General features: G+C 41.9%; 2 protein-coding genes across 6 annotated transcripts; one reads left to right on the forward strand and one right to left on the reverse strand.

The window, feature by feature from the left end:
- Positions 1–284: 284 nt before the first annotated feature.
- Positions 285–11271, reverse strand: eif2ak1 (eukaryotic translation initiation factor 2-alpha kinase 1). 5 transcript variants are annotated; one of them, XM_042508066.1, is made up of 15 exons: positions 8765–8916; positions 8429–8596; positions 7945–8081; positions 7762–7805; positions 7000–7099; positions 6828–6908; positions 6597–6693; positions 6452–6500; positions 5826–6189; positions 4894–4996; positions 4686–4792; positions 1886–2000; positions 1716–1795; positions 965–1198; positions 285–700 (listed from the first exon to the last, which is right to left on the reverse strand). In XM_042508066.1, the coding sequence occupies exons 1-15, from the start codon at positions 8817–8819 to the stop codon at positions 581–583; spliced, it is 1854 nt and encodes a 617-aa protein (XP_042364000.1). In that variant the 5' UTR covers positions 8820–8916; the 3' UTR covers positions 285–580. The 5 variants fall into 5 exon arrangements, with proteins under 5 accessions (XP_042364000.1, XP_042363999.1, XP_042363998.1 ...); XM_042508065.1 differs by lacking the exon at positions 8765–8916 and adding an exon at positions 10836–11271 and having other exon boundaries at positions 345–700; positions 5826–6186; positions 6452–6494; XM_042508064.1 differs by lacking the exon at positions 8765–8916 and adding an exon at positions 10836–11271 and having other exon boundaries at positions 345–700; positions 6452–6494.
- Positions 2007–4680, forward strand: LOC121958897 (ankyrin repeat domain-containing protein 61-like). Its single transcript, XM_042508067.1, has 5 exons — positions 2007–2688; positions 3001–3095; positions 3375–3546; positions 3687–3884; positions 3978–4680. Exons 1-5 carry the CDS (start codon positions 2506–2508, stop codon positions 4602–4604), a joined length of 1275 nt encoding a protein of 424 aa, XP_042364001.1. The 5' UTR covers positions 2007–2505; the 3' UTR covers positions 4605–4680.
- Positions 11272–11631: the final 360 nt, after the last annotated feature.

Genomic DNA, 11631 nt, shown 5'->3' on the forward strand with positions numbered 1-11631 from the left:
GTGATCACACAAAGTGTTGTGTCTCTCCCGATATGAGCTGTTACAGACTTCCTACTGTATCTACTATAAAAGTTCTATAAATAAAACAGAGTGCATCCCCTCTGACCACTGACTCAGCCTTCAAACCACATGTACTACAGGCTACCTGTCTGAACATCCATACACGGAAATAAATGTGCCGATGTCCCCGTAAAATCAGAATTAGGAGGCTGATTGTGTCCACAGTTGTTTTTCAGTTTGCTGACAATGTGCAGCTTCTTCTTCAGGTGCACAAAATCATAAAACACACTGGCAACTCTGTTTCTAGGTCACATTTTCAATTTGTTGTCAGTGTGCTTCTTTCAAATGAAAAGTAATCACATATTGCCTCTCAGAAATCCTGCAGGATGTAGCAGGTACAGGTTTTATTGAACAGCTTAATAAGATAAATAATTGCACTCTTACATCCAGGTATATATACACACATGCACGCACGCACGCACACGCACGCACACACACACACACGCTCTATCACATGTACCACCGTACATCAATGGTAAAATAAATCAAGTTTTGTCAGTCTGTAGAGGGTATTTAAGGCTCAGCTGATGTCCGACTCAGAGAAATGAGCCTCTGCACTCCGAAGCCGACTGATCTGTCTCCTCAACTGCAGGATCTCCTCTTCTTGCTCCTCAACTCTTTTCTGCAAACCATGGATCACCTGAGGAGGAAATACAAAAATATCAAATTCAGTTGGTAATTACTATTATTATCAGGAACTGTTCTGCAGATGCACGTGTTGTTCAGTCTTAACCTTTTGGTCACACATTCAGCAGATATACACTCAAAAAAAAAAAGCTGCACATTACAAGTAATCCCAAATGTATTTACATTTGTTTCCAGATACTTCGTAGATGAGTATTTTTTTTTCATAGCACAAAAAGTCTTTGAAGATAAAAAACTATCCATTTTTATCTAAACATACAATGTCTTCACTGCAGAAGAGTTCGCTCTGTAGGAGCTGGCTGGCTGTGGGCCGCGCAGCAGGCTCTTTACTCATCAGCTTCATGATGTACTTGGTCAGGACAGGCCATTTTTGGCAGAACAAGTCAGGGATCTTCCCCTCTCTCAGGTCCCCAAGGGTCCGGACCCGCTCCATCTCAGTCCCAAAGGGCTGGAAGAGCTCCAGAGCCAGCACTCCCACACTGTACATGTCTGACTGGGAGAGGAACAACATAACAAATATGGTTTGATCAAAAAAAGGTTATAAGAGATGACGATAATAAAGATTGATGACAAAACAGGTATAGCTCTGTTGCAAAAAATCCCAAGTTACCTCTGCTCTGGTTGCATTCAAACACAGTAATTACAGTGTCAGGTCTCAGGACATCTTAACATGAGCTGTACCTCTTGTTCACACTGAACTTTAAAAACATGGCTTTAAATACTATGCAGTGTAGATATGGAATAAACTATGAAATTTACACTCTTGTATTCCATGTGAACATTTTAAAAGGTTGTACTTGAGTATCTGTCTATGTTTGAACTGTAGATGTTATTTTGTAACCAGCTCTCTTTTGAGGAAGAGATACTAATCTCAACAAGACTTCCCATTTAAATAAAGGATTAAGTAAATAACTAAATAAAATGACCAAGTTGCTAAGTTATAAAAAAACAGCAACTCCATTTAATTATATGTGGATACGTCATCATTGAGGGAGTGTGACTGTATTTACCTTTGAGTCATACTGGGAGCCTTTTAGCTGTTCTGGTGCAGCATACACAAAGGTGCCGACTCCTGTCGTGTGTGAGCAATCTGCAAAACACAACAGAGATGTGACTTTAAATCTAACAGCGCCATCAAGTGGTGATTCTGTGAGGTATGAGCAGAGCGGGAAAGTCTTACCAGAGCTGGAGGAGTTGCTGCTTTTATGGTCGTCCATTATCAGATCCCTGCAGGCCAAACCAAAGTCCCCGATCCGAACATGGCAGTCGTGACCGTGCAGGAAAATGTTCCTCGGCTGTGTGGAAAAAAAACAAAAAATCAGTTCCATATGTCAGATGGTGTAAAGATGCAAAAGTTTAGGGTTTTTGCATGTGAGAGGAGAGCAGCTATCTTCTCATCACATAAAGTTCAAAATTGGAAAAACTGAACTTTATTTGTTGAGTTTTTTTTTAAAGATGGATTGGTGAAGATCTTTATCGATCTGTAAGTTTCTCAGCAGCAGGGTGACACCATGCAGTCCCCATAAAAGGCCCCGCACCAGCAACAAGTTATCAGCAGGGACAGGAAGGCCTCACATCAAACTCAAACTCATAACTGTCAAACCACTATGATGAAATCAGGCTGAGAGAAAACACAGAAAACGGATGTAACATTTAAATGTTTCCCTCTGTGTGATGAGAGAAGTACGGCTGCGCAAACAAACCAGAAGAACCAGCTTTGAAGCAGTATCACACCTCCTGACAGACTGAACACACACAAACACACACACACACACAGCAGGGAGGCTGCGATGCTTGGCCATGTCAGAGGAGAGCGGGGAACATGAGGAAAAGAGTACTAACACCGTCAACTTTCACAACTATGAATTCTATACTGCAATCATGGACCAAGACGTGGCACGGATACAAGACATGTCCAAAAAGTATGGGAGCAACTTCCTCTTTGAGATACAAGGCGGTGCACCGCGAGAAGTCTTCTGGAAGGTAAATACAACAAAACAACTTTTCAAATGACTAGTGAGAACTGAAACTTGTCAAAAATGTAAGTTTTAAGCTATCACATGACGCAAACATGTCACATCTTTTATATTGTAATTTCACCAAACCATATAGACAGTGACAACTACAAGAAGCTAATGGTTACTTACAGTAGTCTCATTCTATAATGCTCCGATCATTTGATTCGGGAAAATAAAAGTGTAAAAAAAAAAGGTATTCCTGCAGTGTTTGAAGGCTGCAACGTATTTGTGTTATGCAGTTTTCCAGTTTGTCCTGTCTGGTCTTGTCTTGCCTCAGGGGCACCCTAGCCGTCCCCTTCATCTGGCTGCCTCTTACAGGAGACTGAGGAGCATGCAAATCCTGCTGTCTGCAGGGGCAGACCCTGAGCTGAGGTATGCACAAACACACACCCGGACACACACATCAACACCAAACAACACGCCCATCTACACCACAGAGAGGCGGTGCTTCTATCAGAAGATCAAACATAAAAACTCAGTCTAGTGTATTTCCTCAAACAAGGAAGACCACATGCATAGTCAGAGTCGACTTCCTGTTTCAGCTGCTGTCAACTCATGCAAAGTGGCTCCCAGTTAAGTAACTCGCCTGTCACTACGTCCTCATATCTCTAATTATCTGCAGAACTGTCTCTGCCTCTGCCTGTGTCTCAGGGACCAGCTCGGACAAACTGCTCTGCACCTGGTGATCGCTGGATGGCCAAGCATCCTGGCCGCCGAGCAAAATCCACCTTCAAAGTTCCAAACAGCTGTGATGGGCATGCGTCAGCAGGCAGAGGCATGTCTACAGCTCCTCTGTGAGCGTGGCGTCAATATCAATGCAGAGGTCAAAACTTTATTACACAGAAAATCTGAGTACAGACCTTTTAATTTAAGCTCCTCTCTGTGAAACTCAACAGGGATGAGTCATCAGTGATGTCTGTAAAATATCTCTTTACCAGTCCTTGTGAAATGCTTACTGTGCAGGTGGAGGGGAGTCGGCAGACAGCTCTCCACCTGTCAATACGCCACATGGCTCCTTCTGCTGTCCAAATCCTGTCTAGTTATGGCGCTGATGTTAATGCTGTGGACAGCAGTGGGATGACACCACTGCACATGGCTGCTGGGATCCTCCATAAGGACGTGATGACCAGTCTGATCCAGGAGGGAGCAGATATCAACATGGTTTGTATTGTTTTCCACCTGCGCTTTTACTGTGTCTTCAGAGCATGTTGAAATATGAGCACTAAACTGAGGCTGATCTTGACTGATTTTCAGAGAGTGAGGCACTCTGGAAACACTCCTCTGCACCTGGCTGCCATGGCGATGGCGATGAAGACCTCTAAAACCTTGGAGAACGACATCAGCTGCATCTCTGAGCTGCTGGGGCGCGGTGCTGAGGTCGACGCAATGAACGAAGCCGGACTGACGCCTCTACAGGAGGCGTGCAGCGTTGGTAACGAGAAGCCGGTAGAGCTGTTGCTCAGGTACGGTGCCGACATCAACAAGCTGAGCGGAGCGGGGGAGAACTGTCTGTTCCTGTTCCTGAACCACAAGCCCAATGTCAAGAACAGCTCTTTGCTGCTCAAACTGCTCAGCCTCACCTCCCCGCTCACCGTCTACAACCAACAGGGCCTCCTGCCCTCCACTCTATCGCTGCCTTGTTTCTACCAACAGAGAGAGCAGCTGCTGACACTAACTCAGCAGCCGAGGAGGCTGCAGGATCTCTGCAAGAGACACATTTATCTAAAACACGTCGGAGGAAACGGAGAGGAGCTAAGAAAAGTCCTTCCTGAGAAGCTCTATGACTTTGTGTTCAACCACTGGGAGGATTTACACATTCCCTTTGTGACCGATTCTGAACAGGACTCTTTTCATGATTCAATAGATATGACTCCCATATGACACCTGTGTGACAGTACAGACTGAGCAGGACTGTTTGCTGCAGAGATAACCAAATAAAATCATCAAATAAAAGCACCTCACCTTCAGGTCTCTGTGCATGACTCCTCTGGAGTGAATGTACTCTACTCCTTCAAGGATCTTCCTCAGCAGGCTGCGTGTGTGTTCAACATCAACACATCCATAAGGACCTGAAAACAAAAAGGTACAATGTATTGATTTTATATAACTGTTTATAATCTGTGATGGAAAAACACCATATTGTAAACTAGCACATGTTTTAAAGAGTTACCTGTTGAGGTGTGTTTGGGTGTGGCGTTCCTCTCAGAGATCCAGTCCTTCAGGGAGCGCTCACACAGCTGCATCTGGATGTAGAGCATGAGGTGGAACTGCACCTGGTGAAAATTTTACACTGTTTTTTTACAAATGTACATTTAAAAAGAATTAGCAACATTTTTGCTTTTAGTAAGCTGTAAAACATCTCAATCTTTATCTGTAATCATTTGTCACATGGAAACAATACATGGTACGATTCCACGTTGAGCACTGAAGGCTTCTTTAAAGGGACAGTTCATCCCAAAATCATGTCTCCTCTTCTGTGTCGGTCTGTTTATAAAAGTAGATAGTTTTAGTGTGAGCTGTTAGGTGTTAGGCCGTAGAGATGTCTGCCTTCTCTCCAATATAATGGAACTAGAGCCAAATAAAATCAATTTGAAAAACTCAGCAGGAGAAATCATGACCCGGTTACTAAAGATAACTCACATAACATGTTGGGAGCAGTTTCATGGAGGACTTTTTTTTTCTAATCAAATTACACCCGTCAAATATATCACTGCGCAGAAGGAAGTCAACGGGTTGTGCTCATGACAGCGAGCACAAACATTATCTGTAATGTAATGTTAACTAGCTCAGTGGTGCTAGGTGAGCTAGCGGTAAATGCACGTTTTCTTTTTGCGCAGCGTTAGTTTTGGTGGAAAAGAAAACAGTTCTTACATGAAACAAGGTGTGACAATTATCTTGAGTAACCTGCTCAGGATTTCTGCTTATAAGTTGTTTTTTTTTTTTAATCAAGTTCTATTATATTGGAGAGAAGGCAGACATCTTTACAGCCGATTTCTCCAAAAACTCACATCAAAACTGTAAACGCTGATAAACAGCTCTACGGCAAAGAGTGAAAATATGTAGTTGAAGATTTTGGAGTGAACTGTCCCTTTGAGAACATACCTCTTTATTAATCTTTGTTGTGCGTTTGTCAGCCAACTGCTGGAAGTCCTTGTCAATGCAGGAGTTGTTGTTGAGTTCAATGCTGCTCCTGCCGGACTCGTCCTCCAGCAGCACGGAACTGTCCCACCCCATGGCGGGACATTTGGTGGTCGTCGAGGGACCTCCCTTTCCCAGGAACACGCAGGGGACGTAGTTTTTGGGAATACGACGCATGGTTTTGGGACACACCACCTGTCCCGTCTCTTGGGTTGGGACTATAGATTTGACGGGCTCGGTCTCTCTGGAGGTAGAGTCTGTCCTCTGACTGAGGCTCTCAAACACGATGGACGAGCTGCTGCTGTTGCTGTCAGGACTCTCATCACTACTGACAACAACAAAAAAAACATATTTCATTTATTTGTTAGGGACAAAGCGTGGAGACAGATTTAGTGTTGTCGGACAAAATATTATCATTTTATTTGGTGGGACGCAGTGAGGTAACAGCTGTCTATGAATACTTGCACAATTAATGTACAATTAATTCCATAATAAATAAATATGCTGATTATTTCCTTTAAACACATGATGTGGTTTATACAATGACAGGCAATGGTGTTGATTTCAGATGAGCTGGACACACGTCCTACCTGTCCTGTTGTCCAGGTGACTCCAGAGCAGGCAGGAGAGGCTCTGTATCTACAAGAGAGACATGTCTCTCACATTAATCTTCTCTTGTGATAAAAGAAAGTTGCTGTTATTGAAAAACGACAAATCCAACAGTTAGATACTGACGTGGTGCTGCAGGCTGAACATGTTCCATCCAGGCTGTGTGGTAACCCACAACGTTTACATGCAACAGGCTGGACAACATTTTGACTTCTCTCAAGACCTGCACACAAACACATATTATTATTATTAATATTATTATTTCTCTATTATATCTTTGCATATGATTGATAAAACAATAATCATTGGTCTGTTATTTCTGGATGTCAAGAGGCTCTAACTCTGATCATGGCTCACCTTCATGCAGTCATCTGTTGAAACTTTTTTGATAAGAATTTTCTTCACAGCATAAAATTGTGAGTCCAGTTTGTTCCTGACCTACGAGAAGATGCCACAGAGAGCATGACGGTGATGATCAACGTCACTTTTTCTTTAGAGGAGGAGCACAGGACAGGAAAAAACAAAATACCTTAAAAACATTTCCATATGATCCTTTTCCCAGTCTGCACACTTCTTCAAATTCACTGAGATACCGAGATGTCTGCGCCTGAAACAGTCCCTCCTTCAATCTGAGGGAGAGCAAAAAAAAATGATGTCTTTCATTTAAAGGGACTGTTGAAATCTTTTTAATAGTTTCATAAGACATACATATCCACAGTCAGTGTATTACCTGTAATAGATGACATTTGGCACACCCCAAGTTTGGAGAAGCAGACAGAAGTAATGACACAGAAGCTAAAGAGTGTACTGCTGAGTATGTGGGCAGCGATACCATATTTAGAAACCTAAAAAAATAATGTCAAGGGAGCTTCTTAAGTCCTGAAGGTGATACTAATTTATCTTGTGTGCACAATATAATAACTTGTACCCACATATACAATAAACTATCATGTTTTGGGACTTTAGGGACTGAATAAATATTACTTTAAGTGTACACTATGTTAAGAATATTTTCAGCACTTTGCCTTGTAGTCAAAAAGCCCCTTAATAATGGCAAACTGAAGCGCCACTATATCTGTCTACGCTCTCCTAAAAGCCACCAGACTCCATTGAAGAAAAAAATCTATACGTATTTGTAGCTAACTTAAGACAGGAGCTGCTTTTCTAACATTGCCTCCATCAGTTTCCCCATTGCTGCATGTCTTCCCCTCTCTCTCCCCCCTTTCACTCTAAAGTCTGTCCTGTCCAATAAAGCTGAAAAACCCCCAAAACTGTTCAGAGTTGAGCGTACCTGTGAGCAGCACTGTGTGCGTTTGAGCCCAGACCTGGTTGACCCTGCAGAGAAACACAGAAACCCAACTGTGACCATGGTGACAATTAACACTACATTTTACCATGTTTTGATCAATACTCTTATTGACAAGTCTTTTTTATAGTCCCAAACTGAAAACGCAGTGGTGTTTAGTGCACTTACCTGTGGGTACAGTGAGGAGCTGGCAGCGTGCAGCAGCTCGGTGAAGGCTCGGTTGTGCTGCAGTCTGACGGTGCTGAACTCATCACTGACGGCCAGAGGAGAGAGGAGGTTCATGGCTGCCAGACGTTGACCGATGACTGGAAGAGGAACATCAAATCAACAATAATCTCCAGATGCGGTGAAGACTATTTAGAAATATGGATTAGGTTTTTATGTTTTTTTTTAATTTTATTTTTTCGTTTTGTTTGTGTTTTTTGCTTGGAATTACTTAAATAAATTACTTATATTAAATTTTTTAATAATAATTATTATTATTTTATTTGGTGATTTATTATTGTTTATATACATGTATAGGAGTTATTTGATTTAAGGACATAGGTGACATTTTTTGATTGCAAAAAGGTTCAATAAAATATTAATGAAAAAAAAACACAAACAATGCCTGCAGGTGGGACTGTGTACCATCACCACACTCAGTCTGTACCTTTAAAGAGCATCCGTGAGCGAGCTGGGTTGCTCTCGTAGACGAAGCAGAGGTGCTCCAACAGGGAGCCCAGCAGGAGGTGGTTGGGGATCGCAGAGGCAAACTCTTGAATGGATGGATAATGTTTACCAGCCATCAGCACCTCACGGTTATTATCTGTGTCTGAAGCTGAGCAAAAAACATAAACACAGAAACAATGAGAGAGAGGAAGCAGGGGTTCAGTTTTGTTCTAGTGGCACAACACACGTTTAGCTTCTATTAAACTTATACATCATAACAAACTCCCACTAAAATCAAATATCGCATAACCACAGTATTTCCTCTCTGCAGTCTTACCTTCTTCGATAACCTTAGCTATCATCGCAGCTATGTTTTTGTCTCCAAGGTCCATTTTGTTCTGTATATGAAAAATTGTTTTGGTCCAATATGAAGCACTCAGAGCTGATCTGATGATCAGCTCACCTCAAAATGCGCTCATCTTGTCTGTACTTGAGGGGGCGTGTATAGCAGTAATGCTTATCAGGCTGGTGCAGCAGACGGCAGCCCCCTCCGCCTACTGTGCCCACACACTGACTGTAAACACATGACCAGGCTGAAACATCTATATTTTCACACATTGACACACTCAGTATATCACACATACTTTATTTTTAAAAGGTTTAAATGTTTGCATACTAGTGCTAATTGTTTACTATTACTGTATTTCTTATTACTGTATCTCTTAATTCTCCATGTTGTAATAAAACACAGTTTACCCCGGGGAATCAATAAAGTATTTCTGATTCTTAAAGGAGCTGCCTCTTATTTCATGATACTACAGCATGTGTGGAGGAGCAGGTCTGGCCTTGTTCTGAGGCTGAACTCAAATGTGACATGATCTTGCATCATGATGACCCATGCAAACTGATTCGACAGCTGCAACTGCCAGAAAAGGTCCCTGATGATGTCATCGGGGTGATCCAGAGTTTGACTCCAGATCAACTTCACAAACTGCGAGCATGCAGTCTGAAAGACATTTAACAGACACGGTGGGGGGGTCCAATGAAAGATGCTGTCAAACAGCATCATGGGACATGAAGTATTAAGACTCATACTGGAAGGAAACAACCTGGATATCCCAACATGCATTGCTTTGAGTTATATTTTTAGTCTGCATACTCTGCTCCTCCTTCTTTATAAATGCCCTGTACTGTATATCAGGTGACTGCACAGCCTCTTTAAGCCTGTTGATCAGGGCTGGTCTGTACAGAAAGACCTCCCTCTAATATTCATATACTCTGGTATATTTTTTGGTTTTGACCTCATTGTTGTTCCAACATTAAAATGCAATAGTCCTCTTGGGAGAAATCTACTTTATTTGCATTATCAGACAACTTCAGAGGCCTTACACAGGTTTTTCATGATTTCTCTTTATACAGCAGAGACAGGACTGTACTGTGTCTATTAAATATGGAGGAAAATCTTTGATCAGGCGGTTATTATGTCTATAATTGAAGAAGAGTTTACACAGAGTTTAAAGTCTGCACACTTGTAACAGTCTGTGCAACACAAGGACGTTATTGTGGCCTTAATAGGAGGACATACTGTCCAAAGTTAAGGAAAAGACTGGACACCTGAACAGAAAGTGCTGTTATTAAATGCTGGTATTAAAACTCTGAAGTCTCCAGGTGCAGATATATTTCCTGAACTGGGTGAATTATGCTTTTCTGCTGCAAGGGCTGATAGAGGATGTCTTTTTCTGTACAACTTCCTCTTTTTGGTTAACAGAGGACTGTCAGAGTTAAGAGTTTCTGTCTGAACAAAACTACAATATGTGTTGTTCTAAATTAAATAACTCTGTATGTTTCATTCTCCCACTCTACCCCACTGCAATCTGAAAAGTACAACAAGCTTTCGCATTTGTTTTATGTCTACACTGAGGACGAAACATAAAAACAGAAACAATGAGAGAGAGGAAGCAGGGGTTCAGTTTTCTTCTTGTGGCACAAAACACACATTTAGTTTCTTTTTCACCTTATATATCATATAACAAACTCCTACTAAAATCAAACATCATATAATCAGTGTTTCCTCTCTGCAGTCTTACCTTCTTAGATAACTTTGACTATCACCGCAACTATGTTTTTGTCTCTGAGGTCTATTTTGTTCTGTATATGAAAAAAATGGGTCCAACATAAAGCACTCAGAGCTGAACTGATGATGATCCTGTTCACCTCCAAAATTAGGTGTTATCCCATGGAGGGGGCTGAGAGATACTGGGGTCACTGGCCCCCTAACTTCATCTACGCCCCTGTCTGATCGTATAAATAGATTATAACTCCTTTATTCTGGTGTCATAGTGTCAGACGATGTAGATAACCAACAGTAAACATTATAATGACCCAGAAGAAGAATAAAATAATCTTACTGTCAAACTGTACTTCTTCCTCCTCCTCTTCCTCTCCGGCCACAGACAGCAGGCTCTGACTCTGGTGTAGCAGACTGAAGTTACTAACAATATCACTCTGTCCCTGTCCCTGATGTGTCCTACTGACGGGTTTAATGTCTCTGAGGACCAACAGGTTCTTGCTGCCGCTTCCAGAGCTTTCCTCCATGTTCAGTCCGCTGCTCTTACACGCTGAATTTAACATTATTACACCTATTTATGAAAACTAATGACTCGACAAAACAAAGATCAAATTTTAAGACGCTAACAGTCGGCTCATGTCTGCAGGAAGCTCCGTCACGATTAATCTCTCCTTCCCGAAGTGTTTACATCGTGTGAATCTGTCAGAGATTTGTAATAACAGCACCAGTAGCGGACATTTGTTTCCATACGGAGTCAGAAGCGGCGGCCATGATGAACAGACCTGCACAGGGACCGTCTGACAATGGAGCTGCTTCAGTTACAACAATAATAAATGATGAAAATGTACCTCAAACTCACAGACTAGCACCAACACCGGTGTTGTTTTGTATTATAATGTTAGTAGCACAGATTCAAACCATTAACCCTGAAATAAAAAGCCATTTATTCGTTTGTTACTATATGAAGTAAATGCAGACGGTGCCTGGGTCCAAAGTTACGCCACAGCTTCCAGTTTGGTGATGAAATACTACGAAGTTTTTCATAAAACAAAATTTTCACACATGGATATGATTTCTGACGCTGGTATCAACACTCTGTGTGTTTTCCGGTTGTCTGTTTTACAAATTCGATGTTA

Source organism: Plectropomus leopardus, chromosome 19 (genome assembly GCF_008729295.1).
Source record: "Plectropomus leopardus isolate mb chromosome 19, YSFRI_Pleo_2.0, whole genome shotgun sequence".
NCBI lineage: Eukaryota > Metazoa > Chordata > Actinopteri > Perciformes > Serranidae > Plectropomus > Plectropomus leopardus.

Coding starts and splice junctions, on each gene's coding strand:
- LOC121958897 (XM_042508067.1), top strand. CDS start 2,506: ATGTCAGAGGAGAGCGGGGAACATGAGGAAAAGAGTACTAACACCGTC. Junction 2,689..3,000: donor CGCGAGAAGTCTTCTGGAAG/GTAAATACAACA, acceptor GTCTTGCCTCAG/GGGCACCCTAGCCGTCCCCT. Junction 3,096..3,374: donor GGGGCAGACCCTGAGCTGAG/GTATGCACAAAC, acceptor CCTGTGTCTCAG/GGACCAGCTCGGACAAACTG.
- eif2ak1 (XM_042508062.1), bottom strand. CDS start 11,058: ATGTTAAATTCAGCGTGTAAGAGCAGCGGACTGAACATGGAGGAAAGC. Junction 7,806..7,944: donor GCTCCTCACTGTACCCACAG/GTAAGTGCACTA, acceptor GTTTCTCTGCAG/GGTCAACCAGGTCTGGGCTC. Junction 1,796..1,885: donor CAGCAACTCCTCCAGCTCTG/GTAAGACTTTCC, acceptor TGTGTTTTGCAG/ATTGCTCACACACGACAGGA.